The sequence below is a fragment of the Parasteatoda tepidariorum genome, chromosome 3, assembly GCF_982258835.1.
Source record: "Parasteatoda tepidariorum strain Cologne lab strain chromosome 3, Ptep-v5.0, whole genome shotgun sequence".
NCBI classification, from domain to species: Eukaryota; Metazoa; Arthropoda; class Arachnida; order Araneae; family Theridiidae; genus Parasteatoda; species Parasteatoda tepidariorum.
Window position 1 is genome coordinate 80,986,275 of NC_141757.1, and position 24,972 is coordinate 81,011,246.

Genomic DNA, 24,972 nt, shown 5'->3' on the forward strand with positions numbered 1-24,972 from the left:
AGTACTACCATAGATAACTTATATAGAATGTACCATAAAATATAAATGTAATTTAAAGTTACATAAAAATAAATTAATGTTAGCGAAAAGTAAAATATTATTGAAGATTGTTTTTATACTCGTTTTAATTCGTCAATTTATCAAAATTAGATTCCCTTTCAGTTTCTACTAAGACTTTCATGACCTGAGTATTCCTTTCAAATGTATTCAGAATTTTTATTTTTACTTATTTATTATTTTCTGATTCTCGAAACCTGAGAGATTACAAATTAATGCCCCATTTTACCATGGCTTGGGAGTTTTTGAAACTCATTGTTTCCAAGATTCATTGTTTTTTTTCTCCCTTCGATTAATTCAAATCAGTCCTTTTCGCACACATCTTGCAACCATTATTCACTGGATTAAGCTATGATTAAGAGAAAGACACATTGTACACTAGTGTGTTAGATTTTTGAAACTTTTTCTTTACAAAGCTCACTAGGAGGGGACCACAAGTCTTGAAAACAAAACAATCAGCATTTTTTTTTTTTTTTTTTTGCGTTCTAAATGATGTGTGAGTGAAGTAAGTCAAAGAGGGATAAAACCCCCTTCCTTTACTTCAATGAATAATAAGCAGCAGGATTCGATTAATTTTTCAACTTTACCCCTTACACCTCTTCAGACCAAGCAATGAGCAGGAAGTCCCTATTGAAGTTATCACCTATTGTATCGTAATTACAAAACGGAAATTCCGTCTTAATTGGTGAAACATTTCTCAAATATAAACAATTTTTTTTCATTTCAGTACCTATATTTCATGCAATTAGGCGAGAACAAAAAACAACAAATATTCTTTTAAACGGGGACGTTTAACATTAGCTTCATATGAAATGATTTGGTTCCATTAAATTTTATTCGTAAAAGCGGGTTATTTGATTATCCGATATGCGATGTGGGGACGACTGTATTTGAAAGGAGGGAACCAAGTTGTGTTTTACAAACTAAATTAATAGACATTTAAGAGAATATAAGTTGCATTTCATTTAATAGAAATCTGTCACCTTTCTGCATACTTATTAAGCGATTATCTTGAATAGCTCTCATAATTATTTTCTAGATAACTATGTAAAACTCTTTATGTAAAGTAAGGAGAAAAAAAATAGACAACCTTGAATAATTTTTGATCTAATGATCGACAGAGCAGACGATGTTTTTAGTTACGAAATCAGACACAAAAACGTACTTTCACTGGATAAACATTATTTTTTCCCGACGTATTCTGATTTGTGACCCCCAAAATATAGGGAGTAGCCGAAATCCGGGAAATATGGTCACAATAGTTTAGTCAGGAGAACGGTGCAAAATTTGGAGTTCTTTATGTTAATTTCATTTTTTGCGTATTTCGCTATTGTGTCGAGTACTTTTTTTAAGAGAATTGAAAAACACTTTTGCACACAATTATAAAATCAGTTTATCCAAAGATAATTATAAGCAAAAAAATCATTTTTATCAGTTATTTTCTTCAATAATTGTCGAAATTTTTTGAATTGTTCCGTATGCAAATTTTTATTATATTTTAAAGAGCAATTCTATAAAGCAAAACACAAATTTTCAAACGAAATAAATTTAATAGTTCCTGATAAATTAAATTAAAAATATCAGATTTTTCTAGAATTCAATTTCTCAGAAACTATTCAACCAATTGAGCTAAAATGTTGTTTTTTAGGACCACATTTTTCAGATTACAGCTACCCTTTTTTTTCGGGGGGGGGGGGAGGGTCAGGATTCATTAAAAAAATACGTCTTTGTGGCTGATTTCGTAAATTATAACGTTTGCATTAACTGATTAGCATGTTTGTGGTTACCCTCTCGAGCCATTAAGATTGAGTGAGTCCTAGTACGTGAAAATCCAATCATTAAAATAAAAAGTTATTTTGGGTGTCTTCATATATTGCACCTCTCCCAAATCAAAAATTGGAAAATAAAATATATTCTTCAGAACATGATGAGTTGAAATAATATTGATCAGTTCTAACACTTCCAAATTTTTTATTTTATTTTTATATGATCGAAGAACCAGGGATGAAATCTTCACGATTCAAAAAACAAGGTAAGCAATTTACATATAGCGCCATCTATTCAGGCTACGTAATACTAAAAGTACAGCTCGGTGAAATGCAATTTTATACTATGTTTAAAGCAAGAATTTAATTAAAGAAAAGGTTTAAATTTTAACTGAAATGTATCTAAATAAATTTTCTCCCTTTAGAAGTTTTACATTGATGTCAAACCTTAATTTGTTAATTATTTCGTTTCAATAATAATTAGGTAGTTCATAAGATTTAATTCATCCAGTGTTACTAGACAATGGCGTTCTATTATGAAATTATCAAAACGTTTAACAGGTACACAAAATATAAATTTGAAAATAAGTTATTTCTCTCTCCATTATAGTATGATGGTAGTTTAGATGAAGATGAGGCCTTATACATATTTATCTGCCAAAATCATTGGCGTCACAGGGGATAAGTTTTTATGGGGTATTAAATTAAAATAACCCAGTCACAGTAGTTCTTTAATTTTCACACGCAAAACAAATTCTTATATCTGCTAAATATCAGCATAAAGATTATTTTTTTCTTGTATTTAACATTAATGAATTGAAATCAACAATTCATGAAAATTTTATTAATTTGTTTTAAAAATTGAGGCGATACTTCTAAAGATTAATAATTGGAGAGGGGGACATATACCCACTGTCCCCTATCCAACGAAGCCATAGTTTAAAATCTTAATAAGGAGAAGGAAAAAAAAAATCCAAGTATCTTCATACTATACAAAATTAATTAAGAGAGTTATTTTGAAATGTGAAGAAAACAACAAAGTAGAATATTATTATCCATTCCGACAATTAAATATAATTTACATTTATATCAGCAAAATAATAATGCTACATAACTGCTATATAATGCTAATAAACCGTTTAACTTTCATTTAAAATTTAATGTTTTTCACTTCAATAAAATGTTTTTAAATTGGAATTGAAAGAACTGTTAATCAATATTTACGGTGAATTATTAAAATATTATGGAAGTTGCTTTAAGTTTTTTTAATAGAGAAAAAAAAAAGACACACATTTAAATTCGCGATTGTATGAAAAAAAAATTGCTTAAAATAAATCATTATTTTTCTGATTACACATTAAAAATGTTATGCTAAATCTAATTCCCCCCAAAAAATCCAAATGACGATCGTCACATTACCCCTACATAACATAAGAAATTAGAATTAACACTTCGTAAATTTTTTCATGTAAAATTTACTTATACATAGTTAAATTATTTCTATATCAAATTAACCGTCAATCTATAAAAATAATGTTAAATTAATCAATTTAAATAACATGTTTGTTTTCCAAATGGAATTTCAACCAGTTTGCTTTTCGAAGAAACATCTTTTGGACCGATAAATTAAATAATAATTCCATTATTAATGTTCAAATTAGAATTTATATATTTTTTTCTGCTGTACTTAGCGAACACCTTCCGAACAAATTTATAGTGCTTCACTATTAATTAAGTGATATGGATAGATTTATCGTTTTCCTTTAATTGAATTTATGAAATTCTCTTCAATCGTTTTTTTTTTAATACCATAATTATTTTGTTGTTTTTTCTAATTTATCGGAAATCGAATGTTCTATCGATGTAAAGTCTGTTAGTAATTCGTAGGCGTGGAAATCTCTCCAATTTCGTCTACTTATTTGTTTAATCGGTCGAGCGAGTTACGAAAGATCATGAGCAGTTAGCTATGTGCTTTTCGAAACATTTTAATTTATAATTTTGGGCTATTTTTCAGGCTTTAATTAATTTTTTTGCTACAGCATAAAAATATTTACACGATATATTTACATTGATATACTTTCGAACCATTGATTCCTAGGGCGAGAAATTCCGTTGTTTAGATCAAAACTTATTTAGGGTTTACTATTTTATTTTGTGAATTTTCCCTCAGCACCTAAGTGAATCACGATTTGGTATACTTCTACGTTGGATACATAAGTTAGGAATGCACCGTTAATATGGATGTTATTTCTTATGACGTCCTTATTAGCTTCGAAAGAAATAGAATTTATTTTTGTAAAGTAATTAGTTTCTAAAGTAATAGAATAAATATGGATGTTACTTATTACTTCATCAATGCTTTATGGCAATTATCGCTATTTTTTTCTATGTAATAAAAATAAATTTTATCACAAAACAAAAGGAAAAGAAAATTAACTTAGGGGATGATGCCTCAGTAGAGCGCCCTCTATAGTCAAAATGCGCATGGTTCTCATACTGGAATCATAAATCTGCCAACAAAAAATACAAGAATTTTTTTCTTCATATTTACAGTGAAATCTTCTCACTGAACTGAATTATTTTGGTTACAATGCAAGATACTTAGTTCTAACACAATAAAAAATTACGCAGCAGCCGATTAAAATTTACATAATTAAGATTTTTAAAGTTTAAGTTGTATAGAATAAATACATCAAGCTCAGAGAACAATGTTTGGCAACATCTCAGAGGTATTGTGCAAAAAACTCCAAATCTGACAACTAATTTTATGTTCAGAAATTCGCACATTAAAAGATTTTTATAGCTCTCTTATTCAGAAGAGATAATACTCATTAAATGCAGTACAACTTACTATAAAACATTTAGGGCAGCATATTTTTTTTTTTTCTGTTTTAGTTAAGTACACAGAACAAAAATTATAAACTTGATAATGCTGTAAGCGTAGCGCGTTATCAAACAGTTTTGTCCCTAGCAAGAATGCATTCTTTTTCTAGCAGAAAGGTATTTCCATTACACTAAGGCAGTGTTTCCCAAAGTGTGGTACGCGTACCCCCAGGGGTACGGGAATAGTTTAGCGGGGATACGCGTTCTTATGCGAAATATCTCGCAACAAATGAAAACTTCAAAAAATTTTATTTAAAAACAAAGCTAGCCATGAAAATTAACGATTACGTATTTTCAATTGTCCATTTTTTGCAGAGTTAACAGTTAATAATTAGTGGTGTCAACAGCCAGTTGTGATTTTTAACTTTTGTGAGATGTTTTTATAGTAAAAAATACCTTCATTTTTTTATTAGTGGTACACAGCGTTACGAAAAATTTATAAAGGGTACACAGAAATCATAAGTTTGGGAAACACTGCACTAAGGAATCTGTTAGGGTTAATATTCCAAAACCTTCTCCTACCGTCGTTTGTTTAAAAATTGTATACCGATCAATTGAACTAAGTAGATTTTATTGGGTAATGAGTTGTGCTTGTTTTCTAAAATAAGGAATAAAATATCAGTCTATATTCAGGTACATTAATCGGTTCCTTTAGATGTTTAGGCTCAAGTTTCAGCAACGAGGTTGGTTAACAGTTATCTATGCTACGTGCGTCACAAATTGAAAAATCCAGCGTTTTATATATAGGGTATCTGATGCATTTTAGATTTTCTAATCCATGACTAATTCCCAAGAATATTTCATGATTTAACGAAGTTACTATTTTCTCCAACAAAAACATCACAATAAATTTAAAAAAGCATTATAATAACATTAATTGAATCTGCATTTTCATATTTGAACTGAATAACTCTGCATTTTCATATTTATAGATTTTAAAAACAGAGTAAAGAAAGAATTAAATTAAAAAATAGCTGAAAAAAAAAAATACGAAAGCAAATAATTCTTTTTTTCTACCGATTTCTATTCTAAAGATACTTTTCTTGTTCATCGGAAAGAAATACTTCTGATTTTTCTGTTCTCATTTCGGAATTTAAAAAATTTCGCAAATGACTGGCTCTCTTCAGCAAGAATTTTAAATTGATAAAATAAAAAATAAAAACAACGAAAATTCTGTAATCACAGAAGTTTAAAAGATAATTCACTTTAGAAATGATGTTTTCCATTTTTTGAAAGAACACCATAATTTTCTAAAGAACATGACATTTTACATTTTAATAAAGTATAACTGAGTGGGGATTTTGTTACAAATTCAGGTATTCGGAACTCCGTGAAATGGGGAGGGGTTTAAAAATTAGATTTTTCGGAAACCTATATCAAAGATTTTTTTTCAATAGTTAAAATTATGATAAATTTTGTCCAATGCCGAATTCACGTCTTTCCAGGTACCCTGTATATAAGGACGCCCATGCAGTTTCCAAGACATAAGCTCAGCCATATCACTTGATTATCATTCAATCAATTGCTATAATAATAGAGTAGTAAGGAGCTTCATTTCATTTGCTCATATTATTTTGAAAAATGTCTTTAAAAACGTATTCTAACATGTTGCTAGTAATAGCCGATTATTCATGGAAGTAGTAGGCATACAAGTGAAGTAATATTAGCTTAGATATCTCATCTCTATATGCTTTGTATCACTTATCCAGGTTACAATAACGACAACTTTTGCAAACTATCTGCATTGTACCTATTTCAAGTAGACTGTCTTTAACATGTTTATGAACTTTTTTTATAGGACTTCCATTAAAATTAATGTGCGATTAATTCAAAAAGTGCTGTAAATTTATCTTTTTTTTTTTTTGCAGCTTATGCACACATACATACACAGTTGAACTAACAAAGTTTAAAATGTTTTGTTTGAAAATTTAGAAGCAGCGTTTTCTATTTTGTAATAAGTCAATCATGAAAGACTGAAAAAAAAGTGCATTGAAAAACACAGAAGTTTTATGAAATTTATAACCATAAAAAATACTAGTTACAATACAGGAAAGTTAGAGTGGTGCACTATTATGTATTTTAGCTAATACTTTACGTTGTATGCATAAAAACTTTATTGTTTTGGCACCATGTGTGAAATGCCCTACTTTATAACTTATATAAAATAGAAAAGCATTAATATATCATCCCAAGCATTTATGCAAGGTTAAATAAACAAAATATTGCTGTTATAAATTTTAACTATTCTCTTATTCATTTTTGTGCATAAGATAATGACAAATGAATTAGACTTGCATTACAAGTACATTGCCACAGATCTCATTTTCATCAACTGATTGTACTTTACAAGCAACTTAGATGAAAATTGTTAACATGCAATAAATAAAAGAGACCATGACTTTACAGCCACTTCAATAAGGAATATAGCGAATCGTTAAATATACGACAGTACAATTAAACTTTTATTTCAATTTCAACATAATCAGTTTATATTTTTAAAAAAGAAAGAAAAACCATGATAAATTAAGTTAAAAGCTATGAACATAAAAATTTCTCTTGCGAATAATAATAATAAATGCCAGCCTGTGATCACAACGAAATTTGGAGTCTAAACTTTTAATGGAAGTTGGAAATGTACAAAAGCACAGGACAGGTCTAACAACAACACGTATTGACGTATGATATATAACATCAATGCCAATATGCACTGATGGAATATGGTACAAAAGTGTCTTTACAGAGGTAACATTCACAACAGAACTTTCAAACTAGCCGGACAACATACATAAGTTTGGAAAGCAAGAAAAAATTTACAGGAATCACTGTGTTAAAATCATTTTGACGTCATCATGGTCACGAATTCTGAAAAAGAGGAAAAAAAGATATAACCTGAGGGAGGCAAATAACTACAGTATAACTTAAATATTAAATTTACAATCAAAGAACAGTAAAAAAAAGTCATAAGATATAAAAATTCGTTTATACACAAAGCTTCAAAAATATTAAAGGACATATATATACAGTGGAGCATCGTCTATATGACGCCGAAGGGACCACTGAAAAACGTCGTATAAACGATAACATCTTATAATCTATTTTTACCTCCAAAACTAGAAACTAACTCTGTTTTCAGTTAATTTTAATGTTTTAATTTACATACATTTCTAAATTAGACGAAGTAAAACAAACAAATGACCATAAAAAAAAAAGAAAGATTACAGTAAGCAATTTGAATGTATGTTACATTTTATTTATATATTACTATTTTTTTTTTAATACTCCAAATTTGTTTTTTTCTCTTCACTTTAATCCTTTCACATTAAGTTTACAGAGAAAATTATATACGGTTGTTTGATGTGAGGATTAACGTTGAGCTGTAATTAATGACTTGCGAAATAACACAAATTCCTGAAAAGTTTTTTCAAAAAAATAAGTTCTTAGTGTTTTAATGGAATTTTATAATACAGTTCTTTATTGTCTGTTACCTGAGACCATGCCAACGGAATCATATTCATTGCTTGGAGAACACTTATTTTCTTGGGATTATGCTCTGCAATGCTTCATAGTGAGTTCAACTAACTGCTCTCCATACTGCAATTTTAGATTCTTAATCACGGCCAAATCTAATGGCTGAAGCACACTTGTGCAGTTTGCAGGAAGAAGTGAACTTTTACATTTTCCAAGAAATTAGTATCCGATGAGTGAGCTGGACATTGGTCGATAAATAGCAAAACTTTTAGTTTTTGCCTCTTCATAACATTGTCTAGTTTTTTCAGATAACTAGTAAAAATTTTGGTTGTTGTCCACGCATTCTTATTGGCGTCATTATCTAGCGGAAGCGTTTTGATATGATTTAGACATCTGGGATTTTTTGATTTTCCTACCACTAAAGGAGTGATCTTTTCACTTTCATCAGAGTTCACACAAAGCAGCACAGTAAGGCGATCTTTTCTTTTTTGCCTCCTTTGCCTTTTTTGGCTTTATAAGCTAATGTCAGATTCGGCATTAGATGATAGAAAAGAAAGTTTCAGTGTGAAGAATAAAAGTAAAATAAACGTAAACAGAATCTAAAAACAGACATATAACCGATTCTGTGTGTCGTATAAACTACATATTTTCACATTAAAATGAATAGGAGTGAATTGGGACCACACTAAAACGTCACATAAATGATGCTCCACTGCATATATAAATATAGTATATATATCGTTCTACTTAAAATTTTGTAAAAATGTATAATGAAGGGGTTATAAAACACTAATTGAAGGCAGGAATTTCTCTTTGGAGAAGGTAGCAATAAGATTTAATTTAGTAATGAAATATACAACACTGAGGAAGCCATATGCAGAGACTATTGACCAGTAATGTAAAAATTTTATATACTTGTAAACTAATAAAAATCAAATAAATAGAATGTTAAGAGCTAAGGATTATCATAGTTGTCAATATTAAAAACTTTGATATAGAAATGGCAGACTAAAAATTGAAATTCTAGATTATCTAAAAGAGGAAAGTTGCAAACAGATTATAAATGATTCTTACATTACTTAGAAATACTTAGGTTATTGCTCGCTTGAGAATTAGATTAGAACTAAAATAATATTTTTAATAGGATTCTTTTTTCAGAAACAAGCTGTATAAGTTAATGTATTTGAGAAATACAGATTATACTTATGAAAATTAAGTTATTTGTTTAAGAAACCAAGATATTTTAGATATTACACCAATAACCAGAATCCTTTACAAATTGTCAAACTGTTTTCATTAGCACCTTTAAGAAAATTACAAATTAATGGTTAAAATTTGATATTTTTGTGAGTCTTGTTCCTGAAAATTTCTAGTTTGTTAAATTTTTTAATAAAACATTGCTTTATAATATTTTTTAATAAATATAACTTTATTACTTTGAATATCACTGCAGATAATGCGGTTTTTACTACATTTTTATCAATATTAGACTATTTTCTTATTATAAATTTTTTTTTAATCTTTTGTTTATCCCGTAGGAAAACAATCTTGAAATGTTGCATAAAAATTATTAAAAAGTAGAAAATATATTTTCCAGAAAAATTAAATCCCATTTTCATATCTTAAAAAATTTAGTTTCCTAATATGAAATAATTATCAAAATACAGTTGCAGCCGTTTAAAAATTTCACACTTGAAACCTTAAGTGCTAAAATACAGTATCTAAAAAACATGCAAAATGGAATCTAAATTGTTGAAATTTTTATTAAATGATTTGATGCAGATTAACCTAAAGTTTAATTTCTTTCTAGCATACTATGAAAAATATTTTCTTCAAATTTTTGACTGAATCACCTTACAGTCTGACAATTATTAGGTTATTTAGATCTGGTAAAAGAAAAGTATCAGATCTTAATTTCTATAATTTCTTCATTTTGTTAAGCTCAATAGCACCAACTGGTAAAAATACAAGCACACCACAAAAGTAATCGATTAGGTTATCTAGCTTTTCACTTAATAAGACATCCTTTTAGCATAACTGCAAATGTATAGAAATAACGTTATTAATGATATTTCACTAAAAATTTAAGAAAATGAAAGTAATCTAGAAATATCCTTTTCACTTAACTGGGCTAAAAATAAAATTTAACAACTAGTTCAAGGAACCAATACCTGAAATTACTAGCCCTTAGATGTTTTTACTGCTCTTTTTAAATGTTATGATTATATATTTTTAAAGTTACAAGGCAAAGGATATGTGTCATATGCTTTTCAGGACAGACTAAAAACCAAAACAGTATGCTACTACTTTACACCAACTGATGGTTCAAGAGACCATCACTAATTATTTTATGGAAGTCAGTCTAATTCTAGTGGTCTCAGACCAACATTAATTTTAAGCTTTGTAAAGACTTAGGGTTTGGGAACTTGAAATTTCACTTTAAAGAACTATATTAAAAAAAACAATCACTTTTGGTCTGCATTATAAACAGTAAATTAGTTTTTTTACACACTTAATTCTTTTCATACACTTAACACATGCTTGCATTATTACTGGCACAGTAAATACACTCCACTGCGCCAGTCAGGAGACATGGAAAAAAAAAGCAATAAAATTGATTGCAAAGTAAAATAACAAACATAAGTACTTTAAGTGGCTTGAGTCAATACACGGAAAGAAGGGTCAGTGGTTTTCAACACCCATTGATACCACTAGCGAGTTGCATTTAGTAGCCATAATATGAAAACTTTTGCTTTAAATTGCAATAAATTCATAAAATAAGCAAATGGTAACCATAACTAATTTAAAATCCCTTGTCCTTATTAAAGCTTAATATTTCTTGAAAAATGTTGCATTTAATTTAATATCTTAAAAAAAAAACATTAAGTCATACAATTCAAACAATTACAGTACAGAACCCGTTATCCGGAAATCAGAAAACCAAAAAACCGGAACGAAATTCGATTAGTTTTCCTGCCATTATAAAAAAAAAAAATTTTTTTTTCCTCATAGGATTTTAGGATTTTTTGTTCTTATTTGAAAGATGTTTACCTTACCATCATTTTGGAAATAATCATTAGTGTATTATTTCATCGTTTTTTCTTCTTTTTAAGATTATTTCCAATTTTTTTTTTTTTTAGTTGGGTTTAACTATGAAAAAAAAAAACGGGTTTTTGTAGCGATTCAGAAAACCGGAAAAATCAGTTATCCGGAATATCGATGGTCCCGATCGTTCCGGATAATCGGTTCCCTACTGTATATCATTGTCCAGGGGTGAAATTCTACAATCAGGACTAGGTACAGGATGTTAGCTTTAGAATTATAGGTTTCCAAACACAGGGATAGAGTACCCTCTGAAAAAGGCCAATGAGGGTCTAAGTAATAAGATTAACCAAGATAATCCAAACATGATCTATAGGAGATCATCAAGCAAGTTTCTGTCAAGAGTAAAAAATTGTGATCACAACCTTTAACTCTGAGGTCGTCCCCCAAGAATGAAAGGCCTAATCTGTTGTTTCCTACAGGCATAGTTAGATAAAATAGATGCACACGCCATGTACTGATAAATTGGCAGTTGTTCCCCAATTTTGCAGACACTTTAATATTAAAAAATGTATCCGCACATGCAAAAAAAAAAAGAGTTTGCAATGGGGGAAAAAGAAAATACAAAGCAGGCGGACATAATCATGATCTACGCAAGGTAGAAGAAAGTTAGTGTTTAGTTGTATGCACGCTTCGACACAAGAGAAAAGATAACTGCCACTTTAGCCCAAGAATAGCGATCGAGAATACAATTAGTTTTTACAACTCAATTATCGCTTTACAATGAAATAAATATAACAGTAGAAATTTTAATGCAACTTCATTTGGAGCGAAATGATTAATAGAACTTAATATGATAATTACTTTATATGAACGTAGCTGCTCTATGTAAAACTATTAATATTAATCTTTCTCTAATGTTTTTATGTTAAAGGGCATGCATATCTATATATACATTTGTCAAGAATAAATAAAAAATATTAAATAGCCAACTGTTTTTGTATATTTAATAAAACTATTCTATTATAAAAAATATTCTGAGCTTGCAGATACTTTTGAATTGTGTGCGCAGATACTTTATGTTTTTATCTTACAATGCCTACAAGCAATTTTAATAAAAAATCTATCCTTAAATTTAAAAAAAAATAATTAATAATTAACTTAGCATTCTTTAGAATCTCTCAAGTACAAATATAATCTTAAAAAAAAAAAATTGGAAAATGTTAAAATATTTTGTAAAGCAGTGGTCAAATATTTATAAATTATGCTATTTGAATTAAGACAAAATTTGTACAGGTCATAATTCATAATAATAGTTAAAACATTTTTAACATCAGCTTCCATTTTTTAAAAAATTAAGAATATGAGGTACTAAATACTATTATTTTATTTAAAAAATGTCATATGCCTCATGTATAATGTCAAATGCCTGTTATTAGCTTGATAAGATGATTATTCTAGAAAAACAGCACAATCAGTAAGCATTTGTTACACAATTGAAATGTTTTTAGATTTAAAAAATCATTTGCTATTAACGTAAAAATTTTGGTGCCCTGAAGATGAATCTTAATATTTAACGCTGCAAAGTACTATTGTGAAAGTATTTTTCGACAAAGTTTCCCCACTTTTTTAAGGGATGGGGAGGAGAATCTATGCTCTTTGAGCAATATTTCTCTAGCAGTAGAAAAATTTGTTTTATTGTATAAGTATTTGTTAACAGAAATAAATTTAAAGTTATTTTGACCACCACAAAAACAAATAGTTCTCGGAGTAAGATAAAAATAATAACTATCTGTGCACACAATACAAAAGCAACTAAAAACTTTCAAGTATTATAACTTTAATAACTGAGAAATTTTATTCTAAAAACATGATTGAATATTAGATCTGGAAACATCTACTATTTCAAACGTCTTTGTTTTATCATAAAATTAAATGAATATATTAGCCTGGAAAAAAGGGAGCAATACGAAACACCACAAATATACCCAACTGTGTTTTTAACATGTGTAACTGACATAATTTAAAAATGCTCATAACACCCTTATGTTGTAGCTATCAAAAATTTTAGTTCTGAAAAACATACTCCCACAAATGTCATTGCAATGGCAAAGTTAAGCAAATTTTTAAGTTAGGAACAACCAATTTTCTGATACAAAACTAGTTTTAATTACAGACACAAAACAATCTTATGTTAATATACAAGGGTGATTGTGAGCCCAAGCCAAAATTCCGGAAAATTTGAGTTAAAAAAAGTTCAAATTGAAAAAAATTTAAACAAGTTTATTTTTCCTTTTTCTCAATATTTCTTAGTTTACTTAATATATTTACAATTTTACACATACCTATACCACTTACACATACCTATGATGACCTGGAAAAGTAATTAAAATTTACAAATGTCTTTTTTTCTTGAGTTTATGATTATAACAACTATTTACTGATAAAAAATGAATATCAATCATGATTATAAGCTTATAAAGTATCTCTCTGGCTCTCCTTTTACAAACAAATAAAATAAACTGTGTTTTTAAGTTCCATCTTTGAAAATTTGATTTCCGGAAACTTCCAGATCACTGTTAGCGAAAAATCCGGAAATCTAGATTTTTTACGGAGCACAATCAGCCCTGAATATAGAACACACATCTTTTTACCTTTACATTTCTCCAATTTTTATCTTAGATTGTTACAAGTGTTTTGCAATTTTAGAGAATTTTAATTAAAAAAAAAAAAAAAAAAAACTAATGCTACACTAATTACACTCCTGACGACTTTTTAAACACAAAGATACACTTAAACAAGTTTGACACAAAGTGAAAAACTGAAAATTTGGTGTGCAAAAAATCTGCATGAAGACAATTTATATACCATACATTTTGATATTTAACATAAATTTTTGAACAGTTTTAATTAAATTACTAAAATTCTAAGTATAAATGAGAAAACAAAGTAAAATTATACAAAATAATGACAAAACTCTTTCATTGGGTGAAGTTTCATTTTTACTTGCAGTTGGAAACAATATTACTAAGGATATATTTTTATGAAACTCTAAAAAATTTGCTTCAACTATTTCACTTAATCTCACACTATAGATAGTATGAAGTAAAGCAAGCTAAAAATTTTAGTCTAGTACTGTAGTTATTTATGTAAAGTTAAAGTATAGAAGGATTTGAAAAACAAAATCAGATCGTAATGACAAAATTAGAAATTTAACACAATTTACACCAGGGTTAAATTGTTCTGAATAAAGCTAAAATTGAACTCAATTCATTTATAAGACAAATATTTGCAAAAGGTTTTAAAAGGTTAAAAATTTTAATCACTGTACAAAAACTCTTTATCTTAAGAGCAATTATACTATTACTTTGCTTCACACAGATTAAAAAAAAAAAATCATAAAAAAGATCAAAGTACCTTCATAGTTTACTTGACCATCTCCATCAATATCAGCTTCCCTAATCATTTCATCAACCTCTTCATCTGTGAGCTTTTCTCCAAGATTTGTCATAACATGACGCAATTCTGCCGCACTGATGAATCCATTACCGTCTTTGTCAAAGACTCTGAAGGCTTCCCTAATTTCTTCTTCACTATCTGTATCCTTCATTTTTCGAGCCATCATAGTTAAGAATTCTGGGAAATCAATTGTACCATTTCCTAATAATTAAAGAACAGAAATTAAAATCATTTCAATTTGTAACAAGAACTCTTTTAATGAGAAAGCTCATTTTGACAAATAATCTCATGCTTCATCTCAACAAAGTTTAGGGAATTAATTGATGAGTGATAACAGTATAAGAAATCCCCAACAAAGTTTTAAACAGTCCAGAACAGCGGTTACCAGCTGGCGGCCCGCGAACTAAGATATATTAGTTGTCATTTTTTGCGGACTATTTTCATACAAAAAATCATAATTTCTTCATTTCTGTAAAATTTAACATGTTATGCTAACATGTATTTACATGTTGTTAAATTTAACATATCAAAAAAAAAATTTTCTCAGGTTTTGCACCCAAGAACATAGTTTTTCAAATACAAAAATCTAATCTTCTAATTTTAATTAGATAAGTTTGTTTTGTACAACTTGATAAAAATCTGACAGTAATAGTCAATGTTCCTTCGAACATAAACGAGTCCTAGATAAAATTTTGATAAGTTTCAGCCGGCCATTTGACTGGTGTTTTTAATTGCGGCCTCATGTAAGTTGGAAACTAAATATTGGAACACCAGATTAAAAGCTGGTGCTAAGGACTATGAAAGAAGTAGTAAAAGATGCATCCCAAACTGCCACTTAAAAGTTTAGGCATGCCGTATTACAGCGTTTTCAGGGAACATCCATATAAAAAATTGTTCCATGAATTTTTTCACAACATACACTTGAAATAATTTTTTTGAAGGGTCTTCTCTTATTAAACGCTTTTCAGTAAAATTTCATCAAATTTTCTTGCCCCTTTATCTGATTTTTGTCAGTTTGTAACAAAAATGCCATTATGAAAAGCTACATTTAAATTTTTTTTTTAAATGAAAAGTATTCAATTTGATTCCTAACTTTTGAAAAGTTATTTCAACATGGCACAGGGTGCGTAGCCAAATAATTCAACAAAAAATAAGAATCTTTTAAGCACTCAAAAAGTATTTTTAAGCATATCATAATTAGGCAGGGTTGGAAAGTTTGACGATTGACTGTTTTAACAGTCATGTCAAAAAAAGAAAAGAAAAAAAAACTTTGACATTTTTGACAATTGGCAAAAATCATGAAATTTTGAACCATGTAAAACGAACGGAGTTTTCATATGCTACGAACTGACAATATGCCAAAATAGATTGCGGTTGAATTAATTGTGAAAACGTTTAATAGACTAATGTGAACTGTGTCTTTTTGCATAATTCGTACTGAAAATCAACATGGTTAAGGAAAAATCTCATTTCGAAAAAAGGAAAAATTAAGCACTTTTTAAAAACACCCAATGAAAAAAAGCACATTTAAGGGCCTTTAAAAAACAAAAATCGAAAATAAGCACCTTTAATAAACGCTACACACCCTGAAGCATTTTCAGGTTCATAAAGGTATGCAAAAATTAAGAACTACGTAGCAATTTTAAGAACTTAAGATTTCAATTGACAGTTAAAATGTATGTTTCTAACTATCTTAAGAACCTTTTTCTGCCTCAACTCACATGAAAGAAATGACGTGAAAAACATTAGAAACTTAGACCTAGGTTGCTTTGTTATAATTTGAGGCTAATTTAAACAAAACTAATAAATTTGTGTGAACATTAGATATGTGCTCTGTTTCTTCCCCATGTACAAGATTTCTTCAATAGATGTGTGGGGATTGTGAGTAGTTATCGACCAGGCCAACCTTCATCTATGAAAAGGTACCTCACCATTGAATAGAGTTAACATGTCTTATATACTAGCGACTTGGAATTATTTGTAGTGGCAGATACACTTAGTCTAAATTTAGATAAACATATAGTAAAATATAAATTGTTATGAAGTATTTGAAAAAAGCAAAAGTTTTACATATAAACTAGAACGAAAGAGAAGTTTTTAATGTATGCCGAAAGAGTTGCCAAATAATCAGGGTTCTACTGTATATATGTTAAAATGTTTAAACTTTACTTTTTAATAATAATAGATTTCTTTTAAAGCAGTAAGTTAAGCTTTTTATGACTGATATTTTTAATTATTGAAGAAAAACAAAATAATTAAAGTTTTCCCCCTAAAAACTTTTCTTACGTTAAGTTAATGAAAAACATTTATAATTTTCATAGAAAAAAATTCTTAATAATAATTATTACTTTTAAAATAGCTTAACATAACATTTAAAACAACTTTTGAATTGTTACTAAGCTTAGTGAGTAGAATTTTTAATATATATAGATTTACCATTAAAAAGTTATTTTTATTAACAAAGAAATGAAAACAAAAGTGCCACCAGCTGATGTAGAACCCCGGTGTCTTAACTATCTGGCCTCACTTAAGACATCTAAATGCTTTACTATTAATAATAAAGAAGCTAAAACTTTAAGGATCATACCTTGACCCAAGAGCTGCAGTTAAAAAATTTTTACCCCACCCTAAGTTCTAGACCATGTTTTTCAAGTTTTTTTTCATTGGACTAAGAATTTTACAAATGTGTACTTCCCTCGTAAGTTGGACAGCACAAAACTTCAGATTATGAAGTGTTAAAGTTTAAAAAAATAATTAACATATTTGAGTTTAAGTCATTTAAATTATTCTTTTATTTTCTAAGTAATTCTCCCAAAAACATACATCATACTAAAAAAAAAGTTAACAAATATTAAGTTTTGATGCAAAGGTAAACAATGAGATTTCAGCCCACTGATTTGAAACCTATGCCAGGAAAAGGAAATCTTATATATCAAAGTTTATCTGAAATAACCAGAAAGCCAGTCAAGCATCTTAAAATCTAAATTCAATACTCCTTGATTCACAGATAGCAAGCACATTGTAGTGGTAAGCCATAACAGCCTTGTCTTATGCCAAGAAATATTTTGATCATTTTTTTTATTACCACTGAACATTTGTATCAAGCATTTAATCAGAATTTCACCACACAATGCTTAACAAAGACATAGCAAAACATTCAAAACAGCAACAATATTGTCTTGTTTACCAAAATCAGCAAAGCATTAGAAGGCATAATGCAGACAGGAAATTCAACATATAGTTTGCTGTATTTGAGAGTATGAAAATAACAAGCAAATGTAAACAATGAAACTCATAATTTATAAGTTCTAAATCTTACCAAAACTAGGCCATATTTTAAAAATAAATTGACAATAACATTAAACCAGATACAGGGGTCTGTCTAGGTTCTTCTGAGAGGTACCTATTTTGTGAAAATTTAGACATAATTTGTGAAAAATTAAAAATTATATTTAAAAATCAACACAAAAATATGGATTTATCGTTTTTTAAGGAATACAAAAATAAAATTGTAAGTAAGAAAAAGTATTTTTACTACAGTTTTTCCTAAAATTGAATTTGTGAAACTACCGTTTTTCCTAAAGTTGAATTCGTGAAGGTACCGCTAAGCGGTAGTAAATTCGACCTGGACAGACCCCTGAGATATGATGGTAGAAATCATTTCTGTTAAATAGCAGATGGCTAAAAAACCAAATTACCAAGTTTAAACAAAACCATGCATGCTTAACTTAAAAAAAACAAAAAAAAAACAATGTTTTAAATTGATTGACAGTTGCTCAGGGTTGGCAAGTTTTTGACACATGACGGTTTTTACCGGTTTATACCATTGTTGTTACCATTGGTTTACTGTATTTTAATTTGAGTTTAACTGCCTATGATTTAAAATTAATTCTTTTTTGGGCAATAAAATTAGAAAAAAAGTTGTTGAAAGATATTTAAGAACAGATTTTTGCATTTTCCCAACATGATTATATCAAATCATACTATTTGAAGTAAAATATTAATGATACTAAACAAAATTTTCAACATTTCCAAGCATCATTTTGTTTGGCATATTACATTACTGAAGAATGTCAAGTCATTCTTGACTTAGAGTTTGTTAGTAGTTACAAGTTTTGAAAGTTTTGTTTAGCTTACTTCTAATATTTAAGAAATGCCAAATTTTAAATTCTTCTCTTTAGTTCTTGAATTTATTAATAGTTCTAAGTTTTTTTTGTTTGTTTGTTTATTTCTAACAATTAAGTGCAAAATTTTGAATCCTTTGCAAATTAAGCTATAATGATGAAAGTTAAAGTATCACTATTTTCAATAAGTATATTACAATATTTCTGTATGAATGTATATCCTTCTATATGAAAACATGTATATATTTGCAAATTTAATAGCAATCTTTACAACATTCATTTATAAAGGCAATTCAGTGAAAATAATTTATTGTCCGCTATATGCCATAAATGAAAGAAAACAGTAGGTTTTTTACTGTTTTACCGGTAAAAACACGGTTTTTACCACTGACATATCAAAAATCAGTTTTAGACGGCAAAAACCCAACCCTGCAGTTGCTAAATTGAACATCTTTTCAAATTTGACATTCACATGGGTGTTAAAATAATTCTTAATTGTAATTCCATAGAGGCTATGTTTTGACAATTATAATGAAATGCTTACCTTACCATCCCATAAAGGAGTAGAACTTTGTGGAGAATTTGTACAGCTTATGGAAAAAAATTTAAAATATTGATCGATTTAACCTGAAATTTTTTAGTTATGAAAAACTAATACAGTCAACTCTGGTTAAAGGAAAACTATCGGTACCAGCCAAATCTATGCAATTAAGCGGGCTTTAGATTAAATGGGGAGCGCAATATTCGATCTTAAATTCTGAATTTGTGAAATATTACTTTTTATGGTATTTAATGCATGCATAGTAGAGTTTTGATTAAATTAACTCAGTTTTATGATCAATAAACAATAATTAAAACTCTTTGCGCTAGCGTCATAAAATATAAACGTCACTTAAAGTTGCATAAAAATAAATCAATGTTAGTAAAAAGTACTATGAAGGTACTAAAATATTATTTGATCTCTTCCGAAAAAAATCAATAATTGAAGACTTTTTTATATCTTTTTAATTCATCAATTTATCAAGATTAGATATTCCCTTTTAGTTACTGCTGAAATTTTCATGACTTCTTACAAACACATGCAGAATTAGTCTTTTTTTTTTATCTTATTTTTAAATCTTCGAAACTTAAGAAATTCCAAATTAATACGCCATTTTAGCTAAACTTAATGCGCCTTTTCAAGCTCAACTTTTAACTGAAAAAGGGAAATTACATTTTCGATGGTGAAACATTTTCAAACAAACAAATTTTTTCATTTCAGTACCACTTCATGCAATTAAGCGGGTCAAAAAACAACAAACCAGATTAAACAGGAAAGTTTAACCGGGTTATTCGATTATCCACTATGCGATTAAGTGGGGACGACTGCACATATTCCGTACATTAAATTTTATTACAGCAATTATTAATTTAACAATCTATTGAGAAAAAGACCACAGTTTTATGTAATATTTTGCTTGCTGCTTTCCCACAGAAAATTAACGAAGTTGACGATTTTTTCTTTAGTTTGCTTATAAAAATTCTATATATTTTTCTGAATTCATAAAAAATTGTTATTCTTTCATTCATTATGAACATATCATAAAAGTTAGAGGTTATTAAAATTTTTGAGTTATTTTACTCTATATATAACTGTGTGGCAATTACTTTAATTAAATTTTGATGCACAGCAATTAGGACTAATTTATTCTGTAAAATATTGCATAATTCAAGCTTCCATAGTCTAACATTTTGTTGAACACTTACTGATTCTGTAATGTTTACTTTATGTTGAAGGCGTCAGTGATATTTTGAAATTATAATCCATATAAATATGAAGTAGAATTTCCTTTAAACAGCTATTATACTCTGATTTAAACTTTTTCCCAATTGCATTTATTTATTATTAACCGCAGACTTGTAAAAATATGTAAGTTCCATATTTAAATTGATAACATTTAGCTGATTGTTAAATTTAAATAGAACGATAGATAAAATTGTTTATTAAGAATTCTAAAAAACATATAATGGAGAAGTGAGGCATTGAAGAATTTGATATGTAAAATGGGCAGTCAGGTAGGAAAAAAAAGTGAAACCTATGGTTTATATTGCACTGTATTTTAAATGTCTTCCTTCAAAACAAATATCAATAATAATTAAATGCAAATTTTTTTCATCAAGTCAAATTTTGATGCAAAGAGAAAAAAAGAAATTTGTTTTGAAACATAAGTACCTTTTTTATATCTTTATTTTGTGTAGTGTTTTTCTAGATTTTAAAAAAAAAACAACAACCTCCAATATAAATTTGCATAAATAATTTTACTATAATCTCTAAAGATAGGAATGTGAACAAATTTTTCTTTAAAAAAAGCAAAAAATCCTGCATTAACAAGTTTATCAAGTAAAAAAAATTTCTTATTTGATAATGTCATTAATTGTTTTCATCCATTTCTTCTTTCCCAAAGTATATACTGGATAACATAAGAAAATTTAAATAGAATCCGGCTTTACATTTATAACTCATGCTTTCAATTAAACTTTTTTTAACTTTATGTTCAAAAATTAAAATCTAAGCATTTATTATAGAAAATTACGTATGAAAATAAAATAATCAGAAACTTATAAAAATGAACCAGGGTTGGCAAGTTTTTGACGCATGACGGTTTTTACCGTCATGTCAAAAACCCATAGTTTTGGTAAAACTGTATTTTTATTTGAGTCAACTGCTTATAATTTAAAATTAATTCCTTTTTGGGCAATAAAATTAGAAAAAAAGTTGTTAAAAGATATTTAAGAACAGATTCTTGCATTTTCCCAACATGATTATATCAACCCATACTATTTGAAGTAAAATATTAGGATACTAAACAAAATTTTCAACATTTCCAAGCATCATTTTGTTTGGCATATTATATTACTGAAGAATATCAAGTCATTCTTGACTTAGAGTTTGTTAGTAGTTGCAAGTTTTGTTTAGCTTATTTTTAATATTTAAGAAATGCCAAATTTTAAATTCTTTTTAGGTCTTGAATTTATTAATAGTTCCAAGCTTTTTTGTTTGTTTATTTCTAACAATTAAGTGCAAAATTTTGAATCCTTTGCAAATCAAGCTATAATGATAAAAGTATATGAACGTACTTAACTACATATGAATGTGGAATTATATGAATGTATATCCTTCTATAAGAATACATGTATATAGTTGCAAAATCAATAGCAATAATTTACAACATTCATTTATAAAGGCAATTACGTGAAAATAATATAAATATTGTCCGCTACATGCCATAAATTAAAGGAAACAGGAGGTTTTTGACTGTTTTTACCACTGTCATGTCAAAAACCAGTTTTTGACGGCAAAAACCCAGCCCTGAAATGAACGTATAATTACAACTTTTACAGCAGTTAAACTGTACAAGTAGTATTTAATATTTTACTCTTAAACACTACCAAAACTGGGCTATTTGAAACAGGAGTATTTTTGTACTTGTCATGGTTTTATCTGTAGTACAAACCATCAAAAACATAGCCATGCCAATTCTGTTTAAAACCACGTTTGTATAAATTTTAATAGAAAAGAAAAATTTATTCTTGTGTAAGAGACTCACCATCAGCATCTACTTCATTGATCATATCCTGTAGCTCAGCTTCCGTTGGATTTTGACCTAATGATCTCATTACTGTTCCTAATTCTTTAGTTGTGATTGTACCATCACCATCCTTATCAAAAAGGGAAAAGGCCTCTTTGAATTCTACAACAAAACACATTTACAATGTTAACTTCAATCTAATAGACAAATAAATTACTTAAACCATTTTTATGATAAGAGCTAATACGATGTAATTTGCAGTTTAATGGTTAGAAGAATTCAGAATATTTGAAACTTTTTTTTATACTATCCAGTTTAAGTATAATTTTAAAAATAAAACTTGTTATATTTCTTTACATCTTTACCCATAAAGTCTGTTCTGCAAAAAAATAACCACTTTCTAAATAAAATAACGTTTTGTAAATTTTCTGAATACAGAAGCTTCTACTATAGCATTTTTTAAACAGTTAGACAAATCAAAATTATCAATTTAAGTTCTCCCTTAAAAGTAATAAAATATTTCATTTAACATATTGGGAGCATGACAATTCATCCGGAAGAGTAAACTTAGTGTAGTCTTAAAATCTTCTTAAAACCTTTGAATTTTATTAGACCAGACAAATCTTGGTAAAATAAAGATTTACTATTTAATAAGAATTATATATAAAAGCCATTTTGATACAAAATTTACATCCTATTCTAATAGCAATAAGGAAAAACTTAAATTTATTGTTTTAGCCAACACACAGCCATGATACACAAAGAAATTTCATGCAAAAAATTTAAATTAACGTTCTAAATTTTTAACAGTAATTAACTTTTACATTATGAAACTAATTTTAACAATAGGAACAAAAAAAGTTGAAATTTTTTAATTCTTCCGCGTCAGCACGAAAACTCGGACATAAAATATAAGTTACATTTGCTAAAATTTGTTATAATAAGTTAAAATTAATACCAGCAATAGAATATTCTTATTAATGTTGATTTGTTAAGACTTGTTACAAAATACATTATCACCTGTCAAAATTTTGTTCACTAGCACATGCGTAACAGCAAAAATTTTGTTTATTAAATTAATAGCTTATTTACACCCACATGCGCGCTCGTTTTTATTTTTTTCAACTAATACGAAGGTCGCGGCAGTAAACAGTACAAAACTAATTTAAAGGTATAATATGTGAACTATTCTATTATATGGTTAAAATATAACAAAAAGAGGATAATTATACGAATAAAAATGGCTATTTAAAGTTAAAAAGTATGCATTAGTAAATAAAATTGGATACGAACTTACCAGCAATTTGTTCTTCTGTTAGTTGATCGGCCTGGAAGAAAGCTAAGTATTAAAATCTGGCAAATATTGCGAGAAGTGCAGTTTAATAAGTTCATACAGAATTTGCAAATAAGCATTAATTTAAACTAATCACACAAAAACGGGCACAAGAAAACGTGCAATTTAAAATTGTGAGCACTAATTTATTATTAGGGCATGTTCAGCAAAATGTTGAACCTAAACAAAATATTTTGCTTAAAACGTCAAAAGCATGCATATTTAAAAGGCTATTTTTATACTTTAATGTTCTAAGCACATAACAGGAAACCACACCAGTTATGGCTTTAGTGTTAACAATTCCCGCATTGACGTAAACGGAAATCAATTCGATAATAAATCAATACCGGTTCGAGAAGATTTAAACTCAATTTGAAATATAATAAATATTTGTAACATAATCTTACCATGCTCGATTGAATTAGGTTTCAAAACTGTCACGTTTCTAAATTTATTCGTACGAGGGCTACAGCACAATGCTGAATTCTAGCAAAGAAGTGAACAGAGAACACAGCTGCAGCAAGCAACGTAGAGCGGCGACTCGACTACTAAAAGCGAATTAAATCCTGGAGCTCGCTTTTTGAATTTACCAATCAGGACTGGCGCGGTTATGGGCGAGGATGCATAGATAAAATTTCGCAGCTAAAAAATTTGTCACTTTTAAAAAAGTGACGCTATTAAATTGCGACAATAGAGAGGTGCGGCCTATTTGAAGTACAAGTTCAGCTCTGCGGAACTAAAATACAGAGAGAATCTTCCTACTAGCACTGCACAACCAACACTGTTTACCAAAAGCGCGGGCTTTCCCTTCAACGTCGCCGATGTAAGCCTATTTTCCATTGGTTTCTCTGTACCTGCAATGCGTCATGCCTTCTTACTCGCTGCAGTGGTCAGATGAAATTTGCTGCTGCTGGCAGACGGAGGGAATTTATCTCTTCTAGGTTTTTAGATGATAGTAAATATCATGTACTTGATTGAATTTATTAATTTACGTTTCCCTATTATGATTTTACTTTTTCCCTTTTCTTTACCTCCGCTTTTTGCATCAACTTTCTTTCGGTGAGATTGTTTTCTTCGGTGTAAGAAAACTTCGTTTTTGAAAAACACGTGACTCCCTAAGTTGCGATTTTGCGGTGTTGTTTTCAGTTTTCGTTCCGCTTTCGATTAGTTTTCAATAGTTATATTTTCGTTTCATTAATTAGCGGCTTTTGTCTTAATTTAGATACTTTTGTATTTTTTTTCGCAAAATATAAATGTGGCTTAAACTTGTA

The 24,972-nt window shown here is 28.4% G+C and overlaps 1 protein-coding gene across 2 annotated transcripts; it reads right to left on the minus strand.

Annotated features, from left to right (window-relative positions):
• Positions 1 to 7,147: 7,147 nt before the first annotated feature.
• LOC107447960 (calmodulin) lies at positions 7,148 to 24,603 on the minus strand. 2 transcript variants are annotated; one of them, XM_071182124.2, is made up of 5 exons: positions 24,491 to 24,603; positions 23,666 to 23,696; positions 22,387 to 22,530; positions 14,634 to 14,876; positions 7,148 to 7,568 (listed from the first exon to the last, which is right to left on the minus strand). In XM_071182124.2, exons 1-5 carry the CDS (start codon positions 24,539 to 24,541, stop codon positions 7,540 to 7,542), a joined length of 498 nt encoding a protein of 165 aa, XP_071038225.1. In that variant the 5' UTR covers positions 24,542 to 24,603; the 3' UTR covers positions 7,148 to 7,539. The 2 variants fall into 2 exon arrangements, with proteins under 2 accessions (XP_071038225.1, XP_015918499.1); XM_016063013.4 differs by lacking the exon at positions 24,491 to 24,603 and adding an exon at positions 24,109 to 24,431.
• Between the last annotated feature and the right edge of the window lie 369 nt (positions 24,604 to 24,972).